This window comes from Bombina bombina, chromosome 1 (genome assembly GCF_027579735.1).
Source record: "Bombina bombina isolate aBomBom1 chromosome 1, aBomBom1.pri, whole genome shotgun sequence".
In the NCBI taxonomy this organism is placed as follows: Eukaryota; Metazoa; Chordata; class Amphibia; order Anura; family Bombinatoridae; genus Bombina; species Bombina bombina.
In genome coordinates, this window is record NC_069499.1 from 1,143,436,295 (window position 1) to 1,143,463,643 (window position 27,349).

The 27,349-nt window shown below is 39.3% G+C and overlaps 1 protein-coding gene across 4 annotated transcripts in view; it reads left to right on the forward strand.

Moving 5' to 3' along the window:
* Positions 1-27,349, forward strand: part of ATP6V0A1 (ATPase H+ transporting V0 subunit a1) — a 234,076-nt gene that overhangs the window by 88,253 nt on the left and 118,474 nt on the right. For all 4 annotated transcript variants that reach the window (XM_053699158.1, XM_053699150.1, XM_053699174.1 and 1 more), the window contains exons 6-9: positions 986-1,068; positions 1,519-1,645; positions 20,604-20,686; positions 21,604-21,697. In XM_053699158.1, the coding sequence (XP_053555133.1) occupies positions 986-1,068; positions 1,519-1,645; positions 20,604-20,686; positions 21,604-21,697 (387 nt within the window). The remainder of the gene's footprint in view (positions 1-985; positions 1,069-1,518; positions 1,646-20,603; positions 20,687-21,603; positions 21,698-27,349) is intronic.

Below are 27,349 nucleotides of genomic sequence, written 5' to 3' on the forward strand. Positions count from 1 at the left end.
ATTACCCCTTACTCTTTGCTGTATATATTAGATTAAAACATTAATCAGTCAGGAAAAAAAAGTTATGTGTTTTGTCTTGTTTGATGAACATTTCCTCCATAAATAAATAAACTCTCATCTATAAGAGTTTAGGTATTTATGAAGTCAGGCCACAAGATGGAGGGACCTATGAGCAGGGCTGGAAAATGTCACTTTAGTTTACCATTCAATGAGATATATACTTGTCCTGAGAGGGAAAACTTACTCATTTACTCTGTGATAAGCTGCTATTTCTTCCCAGTTCAGGACTAGGGAACATTTTCAACATTTACAAGAGACCATTACATTTTACAAAAAATTTTTATATAAAGAAGACACTTAAAGGGACATGAAGCCCAACTTTTTCTTTCAGAATTTAGATAGAACATACAATTTAAACAACTTACCATTTTACTTCTATTATCAAATCTGCTTCATTCTCTTGATATCATTTGCTGAAGGAGCAGCAATGCAATACTGATTGCTAGCTCAACCCATCTAGTAAGCCAATCACAAGAGACAAATGTGTGCAGGTACTACTTAGCTCCCACTAGTGTATGTGTAGAGTATGTACATATTCTTTTTCAAAAATTGATACCAAGAGAACAAAGTACATTTGAAAATAGAAGTCAATTTAAAAGTGTCTTAAAATTGCATGCTCTATCTGAATCATGCAAGTTTAATTTTGACTTCCCTGTTCCTTTAAATGGCTTTGCACAAACAGTTAACTTATTAAGTTTGAAAACATTGTCAGCATACTACATGTATGTGGGCCAATTATTGATTAAATACAGTATGTGCATGTAGCACTGATTGCCTTTATACACAGACCCCTGTCCTAATGTCTGGGTCCATCTTCTTCCTGGTTCCCCTACCTGCACTCAAGTGGCCCCTGCATGCCACTAACTGCTTTGATTAGTTATTAATTGGTTTGTGAATTCAGGCTCAATTACATCATCATCAGCAGATGGCGGATCCTGATTTACTGGAGGAGTCTTCGTCCCTTCTGGAACCAAGCGAGATTGGAAGAGGAGCTCCGCTGAGACTAGGGTATATTGTGGACTACTTATTTTTTTTACTCTTTCATCTTAATGCACGTCAGGACACTTTACTCTCATGTTCTTATTATGCACACAGGCATGTACCTTTTGCCTTCTCCTAATACACGGACATAAGAACATGTACCTCTCACTTCCTGCTAATACATAGATACACAGTCACATACTTCTGTTTCCAATTCCATGACGTAATTACGTCTCCTACATCCTCCTGATACGTAAAACATCAGGTCATGTACCTCCTGAAGTCTACTTAAGATACGGACATCAGAACTCTCTTTTCTTCTAATACACATATGTGAAAAGGAGATTTGTTTTGTACAAGCCTACGACAAACACATCAGGCAATACTTCTGACCACCTCTTTTTACACAAATGCAACCACAGCTAGATCCAAAGTAGTCCAAATAAACTAGACTTTTGTATTATATCCTCTTGTCAGGTTTGTGGCTGGGGTGATTAATCGTGAGAGAATTCCAACCTTTGAGAGGATGCTTTGGAGAGTTTGCCGGGGCAATGTCTTCCTGCGCCAAGCAGAGATCGAAAACCCACTTGAAGATCCAGTAACGGTCAGTATTCCTTAATCTGCTGTTATAGACCTAATTTAATATTTAAAAGAACCAGGCTCTGTAGTTAAATTCTGTCCTGATTCCTTCGTGTTTATAAAAATATTGTATATGCAAGTGATGCCGCTTATTGGTCTGGTACCAGAAATAAGCACTGCTGTGTAGATGTCCTTTTCTCCAACATAGGTGTGTCCGGTCCACGGCGTCATCCTTACTTGTGGGATATTCTCCTCCCCAACAGGAAATGGCAAAGAGCCCAGCAAAGCTGGTCACATGATCCCTCCTAGGCTCCGCCTACCCCAGTCATTCTCTTTGCCGTTGTACAGGCAACATCTCCACGGAGATGGCTTAGAGTTTTTTAGTGTTTAACTGTAGTTTTTATTATTCAATCAAGAGTTTGTTATTTTAAAATAGTGCTGGTATGTACTATTTACTCAGAAACAGAAAAGAGATGAAGATTTCTGTTTGTATGAGGAAAATGATTTTAGCACCGTAACTAAAATCCATGGCTGTTCCACACAGGACTGTTGAGAGCAATTAACTTCAGTTGGGGGAACAGTGTGCAGTCTCTTACTGCTTGAGGTATGACACATTCTAACAAGACGATGTAATGCTGGAAGCTGTCATTTTCCCTATGGGATCCGGTAAGCCATGTTTATTAAGATAGTAAATAAGGGCTTCACAAGGGCTTATTAAGACTGTAGACTTTTTCTGGGCTAAATCGATTCATTATTAACACATATTTAGCCTTGAGGAATCATTTATTCTGGGTATTTTGATATGATTATATCGGCAGGCACTGTTTTTGACACCTTATTCTTTAGGGGCTTTCCCTAATCATAGTCAGAGCCTCATTTTCGCGCCGGTATGGCGCACTTGTTTTTGAGGACAGCATGGCATGCAGCTGCATGTGTGTGGAGCTCTGATACATAGAAAAGTCTTTCTGAAGGCATCATTTGGTATCGTATTCCCCTTTGGGCTTGGTTGGGTCTCAGCAAAGCAGATTCCAGGGACTGTAAAGGGGTTAAATATAAAAACGGCTCCGGTTCCGTTATTTTAAGGGTTAAAGCTTCCAAATTTGGTGTGCAATACTTTTAAGGCTTTAAGACACTGTGGTGAAATTTTGGTGAATTTTGAACAATTCCTTCATACTTTTTCGCAATTGCAGTAATAAAGTGTGTTTAGTTTAAAATTTTAAGTGACAGTAACGGTTTTATTTTAAAACGTTTTTTGTGCTTTGTTATCAAGTTTATGCCTGTTTAACATGTCTGAACTACCAGATAGATTGTGTTCTGACTGTGGGGAAACCAAGGTTCCTTCTCATTTAACTATATGTATTTTATGTCATAAAAAATTTTAGTAAAAATGATGCCCAAGATGATTCCTCAAGTGAGGGGAGTAAGCATGGTACTGCATCATCCCCTCCTTCGTCTACACCAGTCTTGCCCATACAGGAGGCCCCTAGTACATCTAGTGCGCCAATACTTGGGAACAATAATAGACTCCTTAGAAATGAGGTTTTTTCTGACAGAGGCCAGAAAAACAAAACTTCTAGACTCTTGTCGGATACTTCATTCCGTTCCTCTTCCTTCCATAGCGCAGTGCATGGAAGTGATAGGTTTGATGGTAGCGGCAATGGACATAGTTCCTTTTGTGCGCATTCATCTAAGACCATTACAACTGTTCATGCTCAGTCAGTGGAATGGGGACTATTCAGACTTGTCTCCGAAGATACAAGTAAATTAGAGGACCAGAGACTCATTCCGTTGGTGGCTGTCCCTGGACAACCTGTCACAAGGGATGACCTTCCGCAGACCAGAGTGGGTCATTGTCACGACCGACGCCAGTCTGATGGGCTGGGGCGCGGTCTGGGAATCCCTGAAAGCTCAGGGTCTTTGGTCTCGGGTAGAATCTCTTCTACCGATAAATATTCTGGAACTGAGAGCGATATTCAATGCTCTCAAAGCTTGGCCTCAGCTAGCGAGGGCCAAGTTCATACATCAACCATCAGGGGGGAACAAGGAGTTCCCTAGCGATGGAAGAAGTGACCAAAATCATTCTATGGGCGGAGTCTCACTCCTGCCACCTGTCTGCTATCCACATCCCAGGAGTGGAAAATTGGGAAGCGGATTTTCTGAGTCGTCAGACATTGCATCCGGGGGAGTGGGAACTCCATCCGGAAATCTTTGCCCAAGTCACTCAACCGTGGGGCATTCCAGACATGGATCTGATGGCCTCTCGTCAGAACTTCAGAGTTCCTTACGACGGGTACAGATCCAGGGATCCCAAGGCGGCTCTAGTGGATGCACTAGTAGCACCTTGGACCTTCAAACTAGCTTATGTGTTCCCGCCGTTTCCTCTCATCCCTAGGCTGGTAGCCAGGATCAATCAGGAGAGGGCGTCGGTGATTTTGATAGTTCCTGCGTGGCCACGCAGGACTTGGTATGCAGATCTGGTGAATATGTCATCGGCTCCACCATGGAAGCTACCTTTGAGACGAGACCTTCTTGTTCTAGGTCCGTTCGACCCACTCCAGCTGACTGCTTGGAGATTGAACGCTTGATTTTATCAAAGCGAGGGTTCTCAGATTCTGTTATTAATACTCTTGTTCAGGCCTGAAAGCCTGTAACCAGAAAAATTACCACATAATTTGGTATATCTGTTGGTGTGAATCTGCAGGATTCCCTTGGGACAGGGTTAAGATTCCTAAGAGTCTATCCTTCCTTCGAGAAGGATTGGAAAAAGGATTATCTGCAAGTTCCTTGATGGGACAGATTTCTGCCTTGTCTGGGTTACTTCACAAAAAGCTGGCAGCTGTGCCAGATGTTCTAGCCTTTGTTCAGGCTCTGGTTAGAATCAAGCCTGTTTACAAAATTTTGACTCCTCCTTGGAGTCTCAACCTAGTTCTTTCAGTTCCTTAGGGGGTTCCGTTTGAACCCTTACATTCCGTTGATATTAAGTTATTATCTTGGAAAGTTTTGTTTTTGGTTGCAATTTCTTCTGCTAGAAGAGTTTCAGAATTATCTGCTCTGCAGTGTTCTTCTCCTTATCTGGTGTTCCATGCAGATAAGGTGGTTTTGCGTACTAAACCTGGTTTTCTTCCAAAGGTTGTTTCTAACAAAAACATTAACCAGGAGATAGTTGTGCCTTCTTTGTGTCCTAATCCAGTTTCAAAGAAGGAACGTTTGTTGCACAACTTGGATGTAGTTCGTGCTCTCAAATTTTACTTAGCAGCTACTAAGGATTTCAGACAAACTTTGTCTTTGTTTGTTGTTTATTCTGGTAAACGGAGAGGTCAAAAAGCAACTTCTACCTCTCTCTCCTTCTGGATTAAAAGCATTATCCGATTGGCTTAGGAGACTGCCGGACGGCAGCCTCCTGAAAGAATCACAGCTCACTCCACTAGGGCTGTGGCTTCCACATGGGCCTTCAAGAACGAGGCTTCTGTTGATCAGATATGTAAGGCAGCGACTTGGTCTTCACTGCACACTTTTTCTAAATTTTACAAATTTGATACTTTTGCTTCTTCTGAGGCTATTTTTGGGAGAAAGGTTTTGCAAGCCGTGGTGCCTTCCATTTAGGTGACCTGATTTGCTCCCTCCCTTCATCCGTGTCCTAAAGCTTTGGTATTGGTTCCCACAAGTAAGGATGACGCCGTGGACCGGACACACCTATGTTGGAGAAAACAGAATTTATGTTTACCTGATAAATTACTTTCTCCAACGGTGTGTCGGGTCCACGGCCCGCCCTGGTTTTTTTAATCAGGTCTGATAATTTATTTTCTTTAACTACAGTCACCACGGTAACATATGGTTTCTCCTATGCAAATATTCCTCCTTAACGTCGGTCGAATGACTGGGGTAGGCGGAGCCTAGGAGGGATCATGTGACCAGCTTTGCTGGGCTCTTTGCCATTTCCTGTTGGGGAGGAGAATATCCCACAAGTAAGGATGACGCCGTGGACCGGACACACCGTTGGAGAAAGTAATTTATCAGGTAAACATAAATTCTGTTTTTTTTTTTTTTTTTTTTTAAGCAGGAAGAAGCACTTTTGATAGGGTTGGTCAATTCATACAAATATCATGACCCTTGTTAGCGGTTTGTCAGGCAATGGAGTTTAGGTACAAAGCGCAATAAATAATTTAAACACTGTATACACACTAAGGCACATAATATTAGTCAGATTTTAGTTACTGTATATATGGTTTTACAGCTTTCTCTGTATTTGTTCTTTTAACCATTTGACTGCCAGAGAGAGCTGCAGCACCTTACAAAACTGTATCACAGTTCACTCTGGCAAATAGTGGGTTAATGCAAGTTTTGCACTACGTGTAGTTACTTTACTGACCTGAGCATCTGGCAGGTTCATTTTGTAAAGATTCCTTCTCTTGTGCCTTATTTTGCAGCCAGGGAAGTGACTGGAGAATGAGGTCAGCCCCTCTGTGATTATCAAACTCACTTCCTTAAACACAGATTACAATATACAGCACACAAACACAGGAAGGACTCTTGTCTATCTGTACCCAGACAGCTGTGTTTAGGAGCCCACTCCTCTGGGCTGCAGCCGTCTACAAGCTCTTTACCTTACTGCATTGTGCTTTTCCCCCTATAGCTGCATTAAGGTTAAAAAAAATAAATTGTTAAGTATATTTTATTTTTGATTGCTAGAGAATAAACAATACAGAAATAAGGAACATTACGTAAGATACATGACAATTGATGCAGAAATACAGTAACATTAGATGACATATTTCAACATTCCTTTGACTGTCCTAAAAAGTTGTCATACAATCCATCTCTAGTGCAGAAATATTTGTAACAAAGTTCATAGGTCACCAGGTATGGTAATGATCAAGGTGGTGTATACTTTTTTAAAAACATTTTTATTACAACAATCACAGATATATTTCCCTTTCTACTACATATAATAATCTTATGGCTGTTTCATATCATTCCAATCACCTGCAACTCACTTAATGTTGTGAGGCTGAGTACTTGTTTCTTTATTAACGCTATTGCTACAGACCCAGCATCATAGAGCAGGTTTACTATCTTCATTTTATTCATATGATGTTAGTTTGGAATCTCATAACAGCTTTGAAGTCATGACCACACAAGACTCAAATAGTTACTTCACCATTCAAAATAAAACTGTTCTTAGAATGAGACCACATAAAAAAACAGTGGGCAGTTGAGTACATCACACCAGTCTTAAAACAAATCTGTTTTTTTTTTTCTTTCAAAAAATAAATTGGAGTTCCAAGGGAAAGGGTTATCAAGGTTTTTTATTTTTATTTTGCTTATGCATAATATTTAGCACTAGTTAAGCATTACATATCTGCATAGAAAACAAAACGGTTTAAAAGTTTATATTTTTTTAATCTTTATTATAGTTTGTCCTATTTTGTTCACTATCTCTTGTAAAGGGCTGTTAAATGAGCCCTACTCTCCTCATTAGTACAAAACCATGCAGTATTCATTCTAGCCTCTCAGAGTTAAATCACAGCGGAAGTGAGCTAAATAATAATTAAAAGTACATTCCAGCTTTTTTTTACTGCACATTATTAAACATTTTCTTTCATGTAATTGGCAAGAGTCCGTGAGCTAGTGACGTATGGGATATACAATCCTACCAGGAGGGGCAAAGTTTCCCAAACCTCAAAATGCCTATAAATACACCCCTCACCACACCCACAATTCAGTTTTACAAACTTGGTCTCCTATGGAGGTGGTGAAGTAAGTTTGTGCTAAGATTTCTACGTTGATATGCGCTTCTCTGCATTTTGAAGCCCAGTTCCTCTCAGAGTACAGTGAATGTCAGAGGGATGTGAAGGGAGTATCACCTCTTGAATGCAATGGTTTTCCTCATGGGAGATCTATTTAATAGATTCTCTGTTATCGGTCGTAGAGATTCATCTCCTACCTCCCTTTTCAGATCGACGATATACTCTCATATTCCATTACTTCTACTGATAACCGTTTCAGTACTGGTTTGGCTATCTGCTATATGTGGATGGGTGTCTTTCAGTAAGTATGTTTTCATTACTTAAGACACCTCAGCTATGGTTTGGCACTTTATGTATTAATATAAAGTTCTAAATATATGTATTGTACTTATATTTGCCATGAGTCCGGTTTATGTATATTTCCTTTTCATATTTGGGAAAAGCATATTTAGGAAAATATTTTTCTTACCTGGGGTATAGTCATTTTTCATTTGACTTTTTTCTCATTAAATTTCGCTGGCAAAATTAGGCTCGCGAGGGCACAAAATGCCAAAGTTTATTGCGTCATTCTTGGTGCAAGAATTTTTTGCCACAAAGTTACGTCCGATGACGCAAATAAGTCATTTCCGGTGTCTTAGTTGACGCCGAGTTCCTTTTACAAGGTTGCATCTACAATAACGCGAGTGTGTCACTTCCGGATGTTGTTAGCACCAAAAAAAATTCAGTTTGCGTTGCGCCTCAAACTTGGCGCTAAATAATTTCATTATTAAAAACCCCATTCCTATATGCCTCTTGCCTTTTCTTCTTTCTGAGGGCTAGGCTGTTTGCACTTTTTTCCCATTCCTGAAACTGCCATATAAGGACATTGATAATTTTGCTTTCTTTCATGTAATTAGCAAGAGTCCATGAGCTAGTGACGTATGGGATATACATTCCTACCAGGAGGGGCAAAGTTTCCCAAACCTCAAAATGCCTATAAATACACCCCTCACCACACCCACAATTCAGTTTTACAAACTTTGCCTCCGATGGAGGTGGTGAAGTAAGTTTGTGCTAGATTCTACGTTGATATGCGCTCCGCAGCAAGTTGGAGCCCGGTTTTCCTCTCAGCGTGCAGTGAATGTCAGAGGGATGTGAAGAGAGTATTGCCTATTTGAATGCAGTGATCTCCTTTTACGGGGTCTATTTCATAGGTTCTCTGTTATCGGTCGTAGAGATTCATCTCTTACCTCCCTTTTCAGATCGACGATATACTCTTATATATACCATTACCTCTGCTGATTCTCGTTTCAGTACTGGTTTGGCTTTCTACAAACATGTAGATGAGTGTCCTGGGGTAAGTAAATCTTATTTTCTGTGACACTCTAAGCTATGGTTGGGCACTTTGTTTATAAAGTTCTAAATATATGTATTCAAACATTTATTTGCCTTGACTCAGAATGTTCAACTTTCCTTATTTTTCAGACAGTCAGTTTCATATTTGGGATAATGCATTTGAATTAATCATTTTTTTCTTACCTTCAAAAATTTGACACTTTTTCCCTGTGGGCTGTTAGGCTCGCGGGGGCTGAAAATGCTTCATTTTATTGCGTCATTCTTGGCGCGGACTTTTTGGCGCAAAAATTCTTTTCCGTTTCCGGCGTCATACGTGTCGCCGGAAGTTACGTCATTTTTTTGACGTTATTTTGCGCCAAAGATGTCGGCGTTCCGGATGTGGCGTCATTTTGGCGCCAAAAGCATTTAGGCGCCAAATAATGTGGGCGTCTGATTTGGCGCTAAAAAATATGGGCGTCGCTTTTATCTCCACATTATTTAAGTCTCATTTTTTATTGCTTCTGGTTGCTAGAAGCTTGTTCTTGGCATTCTTTCCCATTCCTGAAACTGTCATTTAAGGAATTTGTTCAATTTTGCTTTATATGTTGTTTTTTCTCTTACATATTGCAAGATGTCTCACGTTGCATCTGAGTCAGAAGATACTACAGGAAAATCGCTGTCTAGTGCTGGATCTACCAAAGCTAAGTGTATCTGCTGTAAATTTTTGGTAGCTATTCCTCCGGCTGTTGTTTGTATTGATTGTCATGACAAACTTGTTAATGCAGATAATATTTCCTTTAGTAAAGTACCATTGCCTGTTGCAGTTCCTTCAACATCTAAGGTGCAGAATGTTCCTGATAACATAAGAGATTTTGTTTCTGAATCCATAAAGAAGGCTATGTCTGTTATTTCTCCTTCTAGTAAACGTAAAAAAATCTTTTAAAACTTCTCTCCCTACAGATGAATTTTTAAATGAACATCATCATTCTGATTCTGATGACTCTTCTGGTTCAGAGGATTCTGTCTCAGAGGTTGATGCTGATAAATCTTCATATTTATTTAAAATGGAATTTATTCGTTCTTTACTTAAAGAAGTACTAATTGCTTTAGAAATAGAGGATTCTGGTCCTCTTGATACTAATTCTAAACGTTTAGATAAGGTATTTAAAGCTCCTGTGGTTATTCCAGAAGTTTTTCCTGTTCCTAATGCTATTTCTGCAGTAATTTCCAAAGTATGGGATAAATTGGGTAATTCATTTACTCCTTCTAAACGTTTTAAGCAATTATATCCTGTGCCGTCTGACAGATTAGAATTTTGGGACAAAATCCCTAAAGTTGATGGGGCTATTTCTACCCTTGCTAAACGTACTACTATTCCTACGTCAGATGGTACTTCGTTTAAGGATCCTTTAGATAGGAAAATTGAATCCTTTCTAAGAAAAGCTTATCTGTGTTCAGGTAATCTTCTTAGACCTGCTATATCTTTGGCTGATGTTGCTGCAGCTTCAACTTTTTGGTTGGAAACTTTAGCGCAACAAGTAACACATCATGATTCTCATGATATTATTATTCTTCTTCAGCATGCTAATAATTTTATCTGTGATGCCATTTTTGATATTATCAGAGTTGATGTCAGGTTTATGTCTCTAGATATTTTAGCTAGAAGAGCTTTATGGCTTAAAACTTGGAATGCTGATATGGCTTCTAAATCAACTCTACTTTCTATTTCTTTCCAGGGTAACAAATTATTTGGTTCTCAGTTGGATTCTATTATTTCAACTGTTACTGGTGGGAATGGAACTTTTTTACCACAGGATAAAAAATCTAAAGGTAAAAACAGGGCTAATAATCGTTTTCGTTCCTTTCGTTTCAACAAAGAACAAAAGCCTGATCCTTCATCCTCAGGAGCAGTTTCAGTTTGGAAACCATCTCCAGTCTGGAATAAATCCAAGCCAGCTAGAAAGGCAAAGCCTGCTTCTAAGTCCACATGAAGGTGCGGCCCTCATTCCAGCTCAGCTGGTAGGGGGCAGGTTACGTTTTTTCAAGGAAATTTGGATCAATTCTGTTCACAATCTTTGGATTCAGAACATTGTTTCAGAAGGGTACAGAATTGGTTTCAAGATGAGACCTCCTGCAAAGAGATTTTTTCTTTCCCGTGTCCCAGTAAATCCAGTAAAAGCTCAAGCATTTCTGAATTGTGTTTCAGATCTAGAGTTGACTGGAGTAATTATGCCAGTTCCAGTTCCGGAACAGGGGATGGGGTTTTATTCAAATCTCTTCATTGTACCAAAGAAGGAGAATTCCTTCAGACCAGTTCTGGATCTAAAAATATTGAATCGTTATGTAAGGATACCAACGTTCAAGATGGTAACTGTAAGGACTATCTTGCCTTTTGTTCAGCAAGGGAATTATATGTCCACAATAGATTTACAGGATGCATATCTGCATATTCCGATTCATCCAGATCATTATCAGTTCCTGAGATTCTCTTTTCTGGACAAGCATTACCAGTTTGTGGCTCTGCCGTTTGGCCTAGCTACAGCTCCAAGAATTTTTACAAAGGTTCTCGGTGCCCTTCTGTCTGTAATCAGAGAACAGGGTATTGTGGTATTTCCTTATTTGGACGATATCTTGGTACTTGCTCAGTCTTTACATTTAGCAGAATCTCATACGAATCGACTTGTGTGGTTTCTTCAAGATCATGGTTGGAGGATCAATTTACCAAAAAGTTCATTGATTCCTCAGACAAGGGTAACCTTTCTGGGTTTCCAGATGGATTCAGTGTCCATGACTCTGTCTTTAACAGACAAGAGACGTCTAAAATTAATTACAGCTTGTCGAAACCTTCAGTCACAATCATTCCCTTCGGTAGCCTTATGCATGGAAATTCTAGGTCTTATGACTGCTGCATCGGACGCGATCCCCTTTGCTCGTTTTCACATGCGACCTCTTCAGCTCTGTATTTTGAATCAAAGGTGCAAGGATTACACAAAGATATCTCAATTAATATCTTTAAAACCGATTGTTCGACACTCTCTAACGTGGTGGACAGATCACCATCGTTTAATTCAGGGGGCTTCTTTTGTGCTTCCGACCTGGACTGTAATTTCAACAGATGCAAGTCTCACAGGTTGGGGAGCTGTGTGGGGATCTCTGACGGCACAAGGAGTTTGGGAATCTCAGGAGGTGAGATTACCGATCAATATTTTGGAACTCCTTGCAATTTTCAGAGCTCTTCAGTTTTGGCCTCTTCTGAAGAGAGAATCGTTCATTTGTTTTCAGACAGACAATGTCACAACTGTGGCATACATCAATCATCAAGGAGGGACTCACAGTCCTCTAGCTATGAAAGAAGTATCTCGAATTTTGGTTTGGGCGGAATCCAGCTCCTGTCTAATCTCTGCGGTTCATATCCCAGGTATAGACAATTGGGAAGCGGATTATCTCAGTCGCCAAACGTTGCATCCGGGCGAATGGTCTCTTCACCCAGAGGTATTTCTTCAGATTGTTCAAATGTGGGAACTTCCAGAAATAGATCTGATGGCGTCTCATCTAAACAAGAAACTTCCCAGGTATCTGTCCAGATCCCGGGATCCTCAGGCGGAGGCAGTGGATGCATTATCACTTCCTTGGAAGTATCATCCTGCTTATATCTTTCCGCCTCTAGTTCTTCTTCCAAGAGTAATCTCCAAGATTCTGAAGGAATGCTCGTTTGTTCTGCTGGTAGCTCCAGCATGGCCTCACAGGTTTTGGTATGCGGATCTTGTCCGGATGGCCTCTTGCCAACCGTGGACTCTTCCGTTAAGACCAGACCTTCTGTCTCAAGGTCCTTTTTTCCATCAGGATCTGAAATCCTTAAATTTAAAGGTATGGAGATTGAACGCTTGATTCTTGGTCACAGAGGTTTCTCTGACTCTGTGATTAATACTATGTTACAGGCTCGTAAATCTGTATCTAGAGAGATATATTATAGAGTCTGGAAGACTTATATTTCTTGGTGTCTTTCTCATCATTTTTCTTGGCATTCTTTTAGAATACCGAGAGTATTACAGTTTCTTCAGGATGGTTTAGATAAGGGTTTGTCTGCAAGTTCCTTGAAAGGACAAATCTCTGCTCTTTCTGTTCTTTTTCACAGAAAGATTGCTATTTTTCCTGATATTCATTGTTTTGTACAAGCTTTGGTTCGTATAAAGCCTGTCATTAAGTCAATTTCTCCTCCTTGGAGTTTGAATTTGGTTCTGGGGGCGCTTCAAGCTCCTCCATTTGAACCTATGCATTCATTGGACATTAAATTACTTTCTTGGAAAGTTTTGTTCCTTTTGGCCATCTCTTCTGCCAGAAGAGTTTCTGAATTATCTGCTCTTTCTTGTGAGTCTCCTTTTCTGATTTTTCATCAGGATAAGGCGGTGTTGCGAACTTCTTTTTAATTTTTACCTAAAGTTGTGAATTCCAACAACATTAGTAGAGAAATTGTGGTTCCTTCATTATGTCCTAATCCTAAGAATTCTAAGGAGAAATCGTTGCATTCTTTGGATGTTGTTAGAGCTTTGAAATATTATGTTGAAGCTACTAAATCTTTCCGAAAGACTTCTAGTCTATTTGTTATCTTTTCCGGTTCTAGAAAAGGCCAGAAAGCTTCTGCCATTTCTTTAGCATCTTGGTTGAAATCTTTAATTCATCTTGCCTATGTTGAGTCGGGTAAAACTCCGCCTCAGAAAATTACAGCTCATTCTACTAGGTCAGTTTCTACTTCCTGGGCGTTTAGGAATGAAGCTTCGGTTGATCAGATTTGCAAAGCAGCAACTTGGTCCTCTTTGCATACTTTTACTAAATTCTACCATTTTGATGTATTTTCTTCTTCTGAAGCAGTTTTTGGTAGAAAAGTACTTCAGGCAGCGGTTTCAGTTTGAATCTTCTGCTTATGTTTTTCATTAAACTTTATTTTGGGTGTGGATTATTTTCAGCAGGAATTGGCTGTCTTTATTTTGTCCCTCCCTCTCTAGTGACTCTTGTGTGGAAAGATCCACATCTTGGGTAGTCATTATCCCATACGTCACTAGCTCATGGACTCTTGCTAATTACATGAAAGAAAACATAATTTATGTAAGAACTTACCTGATAAATTAATTTCTTTCATATTAGCAAGAGTCCATGAGGCCCGCCCTTTTTTTGTGGTGGTTATGATTTTGTATAAAGCACAATTATTCCAATTCCTTATTTTATATGCTTTCGCACTTTTTTATCACCCCACTTCTTGGCTATTCGTTAAACTGAATTGTGGGTGTGGTGAGGGGTGTATTTATAGGCATTTTGAGGTTTGGGAAACTTTGCCCCTCCTGGTAGGAATGTATATCCCATACGTCACTAGCTCATGGACTCTTGCTAATATGAAAGAAATGAATTTATCAGGTAAGTTCTTACATAAATTATGTTTTGTATGTTGTTTTTTTCTCTTACCATTTGCAAGATGTCTCAATCTGATCCTGTCTCAGAAACCACTGTTGGAATCCTGCTGCCTGATAACAATTCTACCAAAGCTAAGTGCATTTGTTGTAAATTTGTGGGGATTATATCTCCAGCTGTGGTATGTAATAGTTGTCATGATAAGCTTTTACATGCAGATAAAGTGTCCATCAGTAATAGTGCAATGTCTGTTGTTCCTTCAACATCTAATGTACAAGATATACCTGTGAATATAAAAGATTTTATTGCTGATGCGATTCAAAAGGCTTTGTCTGCCATCCCGCCTTCTAATAAACGTAAAAGGTCTTTTAAAACTTCTCATAAAGTTGATGAAATTTCAAATGACCGAAAACATAATGAATTATCCTCCTCGGATGAGAATCTATCTGATTCAGAAGATCCTTCCTCCGATATTGACACTGACAAATCTACTTATTTGTTTAAAATGGAGTATATTCGTTCCTTGTTAAAAAGAGCTGTTGATTACATTGGATATTGAGGAAACTAGTCCTCTTGATATTAAAACTTAAACGTTTAAATTCTGTTTATAAACCTCCTGTGGTTACTCCAGAGGTTTTTCCAGTTCCTGATGCTATTTCTGATATGATTTCTAAGGAATGGAATAGGCCTGGTACTTCTTTTATTCCTTCAAGGTTTAAAAAATCGTATCCTTTGCCAGCAGTTAGATTGGAGTTTTGGGAAAAGTTCCCCAGAGTTGATGGGGCTATTTCTACTCTTGCTAAACGTACTACTATTCCTATGGAAGATAGTACTTATTTTAAAGAACCTTTAGATAGGAAACTTGAATCCTATCTAAGGAAAGCCTATTTATATTCTGGTCATCTTCTCAGGCCTGCCATTTCTATGGCTGATGTTGCAGGTGCATCAACGTTTTGGTTGTAAAATTTAGCGCAACAGGAAACGGATCCTGATTTGTCTAGCATTGTTCGCTTGCTTCAACATGCTAATCATTTTATCTGTGATGCCATTTTTGATATCATCAAAATTTATGTTAAATCTATGTCTTTAGCTATTTTAGCTGGAAGAGCTTTGTGGCTTAAATATTGGAATGCTGACATGGTATCTAAGTCTAGATTACTATCTCTTTCTTTCCAAGGTAATAAGTTATTTGGTTCACAGTTGGATTTGATTATTTCAACTGTCACAGGGGGGGAAGGGAGTTTTTTGCCTCAGGATAAAAGACCTAAAGGTAAATCTAAAGCTTCTAACCGTTTTCGTTCCTTTTGACAAAATAAGGTACAGAAACCTAATCCTTCCCCAAAAGAATCTGGTTCCAATTGGAAACCTTCTTCAAGTTGGAGTAAATCCAAACCGATTAAGAAACCAAAGCCAGCCCCCAAGTCTGCATGAAGGTGCGGCCCTCATTCCAGATCAGCTGTTAGGGGCAGATTAAGAGTTTTCAAAGACATTTGGGCAGATTCTGTCCAAAATCAATGGATTCAGAGTATTATCTCTCAAGGGTACCGAATAGGATTCAGAGTAAGACCTCCTGTTGGAAGATTTTTTCTCTAGCGCATCCCAGCAAATCCAGTAAAGGCTCAAGCTTTTCTGAAGTGTGTTTCAGACCTGTAGCTTACAGGGGTAATCATACCAGTTCCGTTTCAGGAACAGGGTCTGGGGTTTTATTCAAATCTATTCATTGTCCCAAAGAGAGAAAATTCATTCAGGCCAGTTCTGGATCTGAAAATTTTGAATCGTTATGTAAGAGTAAAAACAAACAAAAAATGCAGCGCTGAAAGGGCAACCAGGAATCAAACAGTATAGGATAAATATAATGCTTAATATATAAGAAGAAGCACAAATGGATATTAGTAGATACCACTATTAGCCTTTAAAAATGTGTGTATAAAAAATATATATGTATTAACAAATGTCCATGAATTAGAATAGGACAAATAGAGTCATAGTCACCAATGTGGTATAATGCTTTAAAGGGACAGTCTAGGCCAAAATAAACTTTCATGATTCAGATAGAGCATGTAATTTTAAACAATTTTCCAATTTTACTTTTATCACTAATTTTGCTTTGTTCTCTTGGTATTCTTAGTTGAAAGCTTAACCTAGGAGGTTCATATGCCTAATTTCTTAGACCTTGAAGGCCACCTCTTTTCAGAATGCATTTTAATAGTTTTTCACCACTAGAGGGTGTTAGTTCACGTATTTCATATAGATAACACTGTGCTCGTACACGTGAAGTTATCTGGGAGCAGGCACTGATTGGCTAAACTGCAAGTCTGTCAAAAGAACTGAAATAAAGGGGCAGTTTGCAGAGGCTTAGATACAAGATAATCACAGAGGTTAAAAGTATATTATTATAACTTTGTTGGTTATGCAAAACTGGGGAATGGGTAATAAAGGGATTATCTATCTTTTAAAACAATAAAAATTCTGGTGTAGACTGTCCCTTTAAGGAAAGCTCCAATTCTGAGAGAATGATATCCAAAAGGAACTTGCTAGTAGATATGTCTGATCAATTGCAGTATTTTCCAATAACAATATTATCCAATGGACTTATCCCTGGGTGCTGCTTGAATTAGGAAACAAGTTGCTGCTGTTTCATCAAATGGAACAAACTCTGGGGAAAAAACACAAGCGCAACCCAGAAGTAAAACAAAATTTATTAAATACCAGTGTGCTATATTGCACTTACAAGCTTGCAGGTAAAAACAGGCACATCAGAGTTATCCTGGCCATAAACAGCTTCACTGACTGCTCAGGATCCACTGCAAGTCCAGTCTTTCAAAAATCAAATCTTTGCAGGTTTAAACAGCTGATTGCTTCTAGGACCAGTAATGTATGCAGATCCTTTTGAAATCTTTTAGCTTAAAACTCTCTTAACTCTACGCGTTTCATCTGCCTTCTAAGCAGACTTTGTCAAGAGATTTCCAATGGAATCTTGGTTAAAGCTTTTGATTCATCAGGCTTATTTGGAGTCTGGTCAGGCCCGCCTCAGAGAATTACAGCTCATTCTACTAGAATAGTCTCCACTTCGTGGGCTTTTAAGAATGAAGCTTCAGTTGATCAGATTTGCAAAGCAGCAACTTGGTCTTCTTTGCATACATTTACAGTTTGATTCCTCTGCTTATGTTTTATGTTTTTTTCTTTCATTTATGAGAGAAACTTATTTTTTTGGTTGTGGATTTAATTTTTTCAGTGGAAAATAGCAGTTTTTATTTTATCCCTCCCTCTCTAGTGACTCTTGTGTGGAGTTCCACATCTTGGGTATTTCTATCCCGTACATCACTAGCTCATGGACTCTTGCCAATTACATGAAAGAAAACATAATTTATGTAAGAACTTTACCTGATAAATTAATTTCTTTCATATTGGCAAGAGTCCATGGGACCCACCCTTTTTATGGTGGTTATGATTTTTTGTATAAAGCACAATTATTTCCAAATTCCTTTGTTGATGCTTTTTACTCCTTTCTTTATCACCCCACTTCTTGGCTATGCGTTAAACTGATTTGTGGGTGTGGTGAGGGGTGTATTTATAGGCATTTTGAGGTTTGGGAAACTTTATCCCTCCTGGTAGGATTGTATATCCCATACGTCACTAGCTCATGGACTCTTGCCAATATGAAAGAAATGAATTTATCAGGTAAGTTCTTACATAAATTATATTTTACAGGGAATTGCATTTTGAGCATATTGTCCCTTTTTCTTAGTTGGCTCAGCTTCAGATTAAAGTGGTCTGTTAGTGCCATACTGCACTCTGCCAAAACCCATTGTAAGCCCAGCTGTCTGTTAAAGGAAGACTTGATAGTTTTGTGTTGTATTTTTTCTTTCTGCTGACTTTATTAAATGGCCCCTCGTGTTTGAAGAGAATAGGTCTGAACTTGGCAGGGAAGACAAATTCTCAGGGAATGAATCATTGTAATTAGGCTGCTTATCTTCAGGGAACAGAATGGGATACTGCGGGCAGTGCCACACATCAAAGTAATATCTTGTGTGCACTGAACAGGCTGTATAGGAAGATAAGCAACTGGTACATCCTTCCCAAGGTTCGCTGTCTGCTACAGAAAACTTGAGCTCCATCTTATTTCTCCATTGAACTTTATGTACATTTTGGTGACATATATTTGGCTGATGTATTCATCAAATATATTTGGCTTTAAATATGGCCAGCACAGCACACAACAATCATATTATATTCAAAGAGACAGTGTAGTGGTATTTTTACTACCATTTTAATTATCCAGTTTACCTACTGGAGTGTTAAATGTTTACAAATAGTTTATTTACCTTTTTTTTGTCATTTGAAACCGCTGCTTTTGCCCGGTGTCCCTACGGGCTGCTTTTGCTCATAGAAAAGATATGTAAGCAAGGAGGTTAGAAGAAATTACACTACCAGTGTTGGTGTGAAAGAGAGATAATATAATTTTCCATTGTTCTCTCAAAGTATTGGTTTCACTGTGCAAAGAGAGATAGGTGAATGAGGTATGCTGTCCCTGGAAGCTAAGCCCATTTGATTAAGTTGTGGTTTTGGTTAGCAAATACAGCTGTTTCATATACAAAAATGAACAATTCCCATACATTTTAAACTCTGAGCTGGTATAACAAGTAATTGTAAACACATTAAGAGAAAACCACTTTTACAGTACACCCTTTAAAGGAATGGTGCTTTAGGTTCCTGTCTTTGAGAAAATGCATTTTAAAGGGACATGAAACCCAAGATTTTTCTTTCATGATTCAGATAGAGAATACAATTTAAAAAATCCAATTTAATTCTATTAAATAATTTGCTTCATTCTTTACATATCCTTTGTTGAAGAAATAGAAAAGCACATGGGTAAGCCAATCTTACAAGGCATCTATGTGCAACCAAACTTTTCAACAAAGGATATCGAGAATAATCCAAATTAGATAATAGACGTAATTTGGAAAGTTGTTTAAAAGTGCATGCTCTTTCTAAATCATGAAAGAATACATTTGGGTTTCATGTACCTTTATATGCGTACCTAAAGGAAATTACACTCTTATTTTGAAATGTAATAAACTTCTGTTTTGAAGGGTAATAGAGGTCTCATGAGCAGTAATTGTGGCACACATCTACTAGAGATAGACCACATAGCTACCCAAATTATGCTAAAGGAAAGATTACACACATGCACTCTACGGAAGAGTGACCACACAGTGGCCAACTGTGACACGCATAATACTACAGCAGAGGAGCCACACAGCTATTGGGTACAGAAAGTACACAATATGTTCAGCCACAGTAACTCTGGATCAGTCATTGCTACGGGGGAGGGAGGGGCCACACAGCTTAGCAGACAGTAACTGTGACACATGCACTGCTACAGGAGTGGGAGGAGCCATATCACCTATCTGACAGTAACTATGACTCCTACACTGCTATAGGAGTGTGCGGTGCCACACATCTACTGTAGACAGTCTTGCTAGATTACAAGTGTCACGCTATCGTTAGCAGGGCCGCAATATAACAATTTTTGCGACCGCTTTAACTTACGTGCAATTAGTTGAACATAAATGCGATTGTAAAGGTGCAATTGCATTTTACACTCGAGTAATAGCACGACTTAAGGCTGCGCATAAAGGCTAAGGGGCTAAAGAAATACACCAAACGCAACATAAATACATTTATAAATAGTTACACTCATATATACACTATCTGATAATTATTCACATAAATATTATGAAAAAAAAATGTAATATGGCTTCAAAGGTATATGGTATATGACACGGTTACTAACTCGCATCGGTTGAGCGTATTTGTTTAAACGTAGTCGGGTTAGCCCACGAGCAATAGGTGTTAGGTATTTTTTTAACTGTATGTCTCTATTAAAGTCTATTGGGAGAATACGTTAACACGGTCGCGATATCTGAAGTCCAACTTTTAGTGTGTGTTTGATTTTGCATGTGCGTTGTTCTTTGCTTTCAAATACGTACGCTACCCGACATACAAAAGCTATCTTCGAGCGGTGTTTATGCTCAAACGGGAGTGCTATATAGTGCGCCACTTGTAATCTGGCCATAAATGTGGTACATGAAAGGAGTTACACAGTTTGTCGGGGGTTAGTAAATAAACCAGCCCGTGTAAACAATTAAGTTTGAAGACATCCATTATTTGTTTCATTATTAATATATCAACACATTGGAGGAACAAGTATGCTGCATATGTGTTTAAGGTTCATTGAAAAATATTTTCAGGCAGAAGGCTGCACAAACTTCCCACTTTTTCATTTTCTTGGTTACATATTCGTTGGAGGTTTGCCATATTAATCCCAATCTAGGTTTTGATTTAAATATAAAGTTTGAGGTATTTTTGAAGTTTGTAAAACGTTATAGATTGTGTTTCAGATCTGAAAATATTTCTCTAATATAATAGTTCTAAAAGTGTCCCATGACTTATTCTTGCAGATTTTTTTTTTAATTTAAATATACATTGTTTCATGGCTGACATTTCTCTTTACAGGGAGACAGTGTTCACAAATCTGTGTTCATTATATTCTTCCAAGGAGACCAACTGAAAAACAGGGTGAAGAAAATATGTGAAGGGTAATAGTTGTTTCTGATGTCTGAAATAATAAAAAAATGTATTTACATTATGCACTTTATTCATTTCTACTAGTTAAAAACTAATTCAGGTACAAAACCCATTATCCAACTGCTTGGGACCGGAAAAGGTCTGGATTTCAGAATATTTGTATATTTTCATCTGTAAAATGGGACAGCTTGATAAGGGGATGGGACCAAGTATAAACATCTTATACTATTTAGGCAATATTCACATGTCCTAATACAACTTATACATGCAACCTAAAGGTAGTTTTATTTACTTTAATACATAGTACCATCAGAAAAATAGTACTGCAATCAGAATTCTACTTGTTTTATATAAATAGACTGGATTTTTTTGTGTGCTATAAAATGCAAATAATAAAGACGCAGTCAGAGAAGATTTTTTTTTTTTTTTTAGTAGAACAATTTTACATCGTCTGTGTTTTCGAAACAATGTGACCCATTTAATAGCAAATGCAGAATAAATCCTGAGAAAGATGGAAACGTTTCTGTTTTTATTACATTTGAGATCAGCCCACTTGAAATCGCCGCAATCAGAATTCTACTTGTTTTATATAAATAGACTGGATTTTTTTGTGTGCTATAAAATGCAAATAATAAAGACGCAGTCAGAGAAGATTTTGACTTACTGATGGGGAAAAATGGTAATTTTTTTTTTTAAATGTTACAGAAAAAGAAACAGAATAGTTCTAGATTTTGGAATTATGTATTTGGGAATTTGTTACTTGTATTAGGAAAAATTGATTCTCAGTTCCTGCTCATCTGAAAAATGTAAAACTTTAATCCCTTTCAATTCAAGTCAAGCAATACAAGGGTGTACTACACAGAGCAATGTTTTCTTCAGTCTGTTTAGCATTAAGTGTTGCTCAGGTGTCTCTTTCTGCCACCGTCAGGTTCCGTGCCTCTCTCTACCCCTGCCCAGAGACACCACAGGAGAGAAAAGAAATGGCAGCCGGTGTAAACACAAGGATAGAGGATCTGCAGATGGTATGACAGTTTTGCTCCATTAATGGTGTTCATAAATGGCATGCAGCATCATTTTCATGCATACTGTTTACAGAAGGGTTACTTTGCCTGAGAAAGCTTAAAGTGATGGTAAATTTAAGGGAAGGTAATGCAAAATTTGGAATCCATGTCACTTTACAAGTGTATACTCACTTTCTCCAACATAGGTGTGTCCGGTCCACGGCGTCATCCTTACTTGTGGGATATTCTCTTCCCCAACAGGAAATGGCAAAGAGCCCAGCAAAGCTGGTCACATGATCCCTCCTAGGCTCCGCCTACCCCAGTCATTCTCTTTGCCGTTGTACAGTTACGGGTCCAGATCCAGGGATCCCAAGGCGGCTCTAGTGGATGCACTAGTAGCACCTTGGACCTTCAAACTAGCTTATGTGTTTCCGCCGTTTCCTCTCATTCCCAGGCTGGTAGCCAGGATCAATCAGGAGAGGGCGTCGGTGATCTTGATAGCTCCTGCGTGGCCACGCAGGACTTGGTATGCAGATCTGGTGAATATGTCATCGGCTCCACCTTGGAAGCTACCTTTGAGACGAGACCTTCTTGTTCAGGGTCCGTTCGAACATCCGAATCTGGTTTCACTCCAGCTGACTGCCTGGAGATTGAACGCTTGATTTTATCGAAGCGAGGTTTCTCAGATTCTGTTATCGATACTCTTGTTCAGGCCAGAAAGCCTGTAACTAGAAAGATTTACCACAAAATTTGGAAAAAATATATCTGTTGGTGTGAATCTAAAGGATTCCCTTGGGACAAGGTTAAGATTCCTAGGATTCTATCCTTCCTTCAAGAAGGATTGGAAAAAGGATTATCGGCAAGTTCCCTGAAGGGACAGATTTCTGCCTTGTCGGTGTTACTTCACAAAAAGCTGGCAGCTGTGCCAGATGTTCAAGCCTTTGTTCAGGCTTTGGTTAGAATTAAGCCTGTTTACAAACCTTTGACTCCTCCTTGGAGTCTCAATTTGGTTCTTTCAGTTCTTCAGGGGATTCCGTTTGAACCCTTACATTCCGTTGATATTAAGTTATTATCTTGGAAAGTTTTGTTTTTAGTTGCAATTTCTTCTGCTAGAAGAGTTTCAGAATTATCTGCTCTGCAGTGTTCCCCTCCTTATCTGGTGTTCCATGCAGATAAGGTGGTTTTACGTACTAAACCTGGTTTTCTTCCGAAAGTTGTTTCTAACAAAAACATTAACCAGGAGATTATCGTGCCTTCTCTGTGTCCGAAACCAGTTTCAAAGAAGGAACGTTTGTTGCACAATTTGGATGTTGTTCGCGCTCTAAAATTCTATTTAGATGCTACAAAGGATTTTAGACAAACATCTTCCTTGTTTGTTGTTTATTCAGGTAAAAGGAGAGGTCAAAAAGCAACTTCTACCTCTCTCTCTTTTTGGATTAAAAGCATCATCAGATTGGCTTACGAGACTGCCGGACGGCAGCCTCCCGAAAGAATCACAGCTCATTCCACTAGGGCTGTGGCTTCCACATGGGCCTTCAAGAACGAGGCTTCTGTTGATCAGATATGTAGGGCAGCGACTTGGTCTTCACTGCACACTTTTACCAAATTTTACAAGTTTGATACTTTTGCTTCTTCTGAGGCTATTTTTGGGAGAAAGGTTTTGCAAGCCGTGGTGCCTTCCATTTAGGTGACCTGATTTGCTCCCTCCCTTCATCCGTGTCCTAAAGCTTTGGTATTGGTTCCCACAAGTAAGGATGACGCCGTGGACCGGACACACCTATGTTGGAGAAAACAGAATTTATGTTTACCTGATAAATTTCTTTCTCCAACGGTGTGTCCGGTCCACGGCCCGCCCTGGTTTTTTTAATCAGGTCTGATAATTTATTTTCTTTAACTACAGTCACCACGGTACCATATGGTTTCTCCTATGCTAATATTCCTCCTTAACGTCGGTCGAATGACTGGGGTAGGCGGAGCCTAGGAGGGATCATGTGACCAGCTTTGCTGGGCTCTTTGCCATTTCCTGTTGGGGAAGAGAATATCCCACAAGTAAGGATGACGCCGTGGACCGGACACACCGTTGGAGAAAGAAATTTATCAGGTAAACATAAATTCTGTTTTTTATTCCTTTTAGCAGTTGTTAAATTCTGTTTTGATGATACTCCTAGGTTCACCCTCCTCTGCCGGCCCATGGGAAACTACTATTTTATTTCAGCGGTGATGTTTTCACTGCTCGGCCAATCCGTATGTTCAGTACCTTGGACAGCACTTGTTTATTGGTGCTGTCCAATCAGCAAGGACAACCCAGGTTGTTCACCAAATATGGACCGGCATCTAAACTTACATTCTTGCTTTTCAAATAAAGATACCAAGAGAATGAAGACAATTTGATAGTAGGAGTAAATTAGAAAGTTGCTTAAAATTGCATGCTCTATCTGAATCACAAAAGAACATTTTTGGGTTCAGTGTCAGTGTTTAAGGCTTCCCACATCTTTATTGTTGAAAAAATTGTATTTTGTATTACTATATCAATAATGTAGTTGATCTGTATTACTATAGCATTTCAAATTACTTTATTATCGATAAAAACGTAGTTTTGTATGCCTGTTATTTTAACCCTCCCCGGCTGGATCTCCTGAAAATACATTTCTCCAACATAGGTGTGTCCGGTCCACGGCGTCATCCTTACTTGTGGGATATTCTCTTCCCCAACAGGAAATGGCAAAGAGCCCAGCAAAGCTGGTCACATGATCCCTCCTAGGCTCCGCCTACCCCAGTCATTCTCTTTGCCGTTGTACAGGCAACATCTCCACGGAGATGGCTTAGAGTTTTTTAGTGTTTAACTGTAGTTTTTTATTATTCAATCAAGAGTTTGTTATTTTGAAATAGTGCTGGTATGTACTATTTACTCAGAAACAGAAAAGAGATGAAGATTTCTGTTTGTATGAGGAAAATGATTTTAGCAACCGTAACTAAAATCCATGGCTGTTCCACACAGGACTGTTGAGAGCAATTAACTTCAGTTGGGGGAACAGTGTGCAGTCTCTTGCTGCTTGAGGTATGACACATTCTAACAAGACGATGTAATGCTGGAAGCTGTCATTTTCCCTATGGGATCCGGTAAGCCATATTTATTACGATCGTAAATAAGGGCTTCACAAGGGCTTATTTAGACTGTAGACTTTTCTGGGCTAAATCGATTCATTATTAACACATATTTAGCCTTGAGGAATCATTTTATCTGGGTATTTTGATATAATAATATCGGCAGGCACTGTATTAGACACCTTATTTCTTAGGGGCTTTCCCAAAGCATAAGCAGAGTCTCATTTTCGCGCCGGTGTGGCGCACTTGTTTTTGAGAGGCATGGCATGCAGTCGCATGTGAGAGGAGCTCTGATACTTAGAAAAGACTTTCTGAAGGCGTCATTTGGTATCGTATTCCCCTTTGGGTTTGGTTGGGTCTCAGCAAAGCAGATACCAGGGACTGTAAAGGGGTTAAAGCTTAAAACGGCTCCGGTTCCGTTATTTTAAGGGTTAAAGCTTCCAAATTTGGTGTGCAATATTTTTAAGGCTTTAAGACACTGTGGTGAAAATTTGGTGATTTTTGAACAATTCCTTCATGTTTTTTCGCAATTGCAGTAATAAAGTGTGTTCAGTTTAAAATTTAAAGTGACAGTAACGGTTTTATTTTAAAACGTTTTTTGTACTTTCTTATCAAGTTTATGCCTGTTTAACATGTCTGAACTACCAGATAGACTGTGTTCTGAATGTGGGGAAGCCAGAATTCCTATTCATTTAAATAAATGTGATTTATGTGATAATGACAATGATGCCCAAGATGATTCCTCAAGTGAGGGGAGTAAGCATGGTACTGCATCATTCCCTCCTTCGTCTACACGAGTCTTGCCCACTCAGGAGGCCCCTAGTACATCTAGCGCGCCAATACTCCTTACTATGCAACAATTAACGGCTGTAATGGATAATTCTGTCAAAAACATTTTAGCCAAAATGAACCCTTGTCAGCGTAAGCGTGGCTGCTCTGTTTTAGTTACTGAAGAGCATGACGACGCTGATATTAATATCTCTGAAGGGCCCCTAACCCAATCTGAGGGGGCCAGGGAGGTTTTGTCTGAGGGAGAAATTACTGATTCAGGGAACATTTCTCATCAGGCTGAATCTGATGTGATTACATTTAAATTTAAGTTGGAACATCTCCGCATTTTGCTTAAGGAGGTATTATCCACTCTGGATGATTGTGAAAAGTTGGTCATCCCAGAGAAACTATGTAAAATGGACAAGTTCCTAGAGGTGCCGGGGCTCCCAGAAGCTTTTCCTATACCCAAGCGGGTGGCGGACATTGTTAATAAAGAATGGGAAAGGCCCGGTATTCCTTTCGTCCCTCCCCCCATATTTAAAAAATTGTTTCCTATGGTCGACCCCAGAAAGGACTTATGGCAGTCAGTCCCCAAGGTCGAGGGAGCGGTTTCTACTTTAAACAAACGCACCACTATACCCATAGAGGATAGTTGTGCTTTCAAAGATCCTATGGATAAAAAATTAGAAGGTTTGCTTAAAAAGATGTTTGTTCAGCAGGGTTACCTTCTACAACCCATTTCATGCATTGTCCCTGTCACTACAGCTGCATATTTCTGGTTTGATGAACTGATAAAGGTGCTCGATAGTGATTCTCCTCCTTATGAGGAGATTATGGACAGAATCAATGCTCTCAAATTGGCTAATTCTTTCACTCTAGACGCCACTTTGCAATTGGCTAGGTTAGCGGCTAAGAATTCTGGGTTTGCTATTGTGGCGCGCAGAGCGCTTTGGTTGAAATCTTGGTCGGCTGATGCGTCTTCCAAGAACAAGCTACTAAACATTCCTTTCAAGGGGAAAACGCTGTTTGGCCCTGACTTGAAAGAGATTATCTCTGATATCACTGGGGGTAAGGGCCACGCCCTTCCTCAGGATAGGCCTTTCAAGGCAAAAAATAGACCTAATTTTCGTCCCTTTCGTAAAAACGGACCAGCCCAAAGTGCTACGTCCTCTAAGCAAGAGGGTAATACTTCTCAAGCCAAGCCAGCTTGGAGACCAATGCAAGGCTGGAACAAGGGAAAGCAGGCCAAGAAACCTGTCACTGCTACCAAGACAGCATGAAATATTGGCCCCCGATCCGGGACCGGATCTGGTGGGGGGCAGACTCTCTCTCTTCGCTCAGGCTTGGGCAAGAGATGTTCTGGATCCTTGGGCGCTAGAAATAGTCTCCCAGGGTTATCTTCTGGAATTCAAGGGACTTCCCCCAAGGGGGAGGTTCCACAGGTCTCAGTTGTCTTCAGACCACATAAAAAGACAGGCGTTCTTACATTGTGTAGAAGACCTGTTAAAAATGGGAGTGATTCATCCTGTTCCATTAAGAGAACAAGGGATGGGGTTCTACTCCAATCTGTTCATAGTTCCCAAAAAAGAGGGAACGTTCAGACCAATCTTAGATCTCAAGATCTTAAACAAATTTCTCAAGGTCCCATCGTTCAAGATGGAAACCATTCGAACTATCCTTCCTTCCATCCAGGAAGGTCAATTCATGACCACGGTGGATTTAAAGGATGCGTATCTACATATTCCTATCCACAAGGAACATCATCGGTTCCTAAGGTTTGCATTCCTGGACAAACAT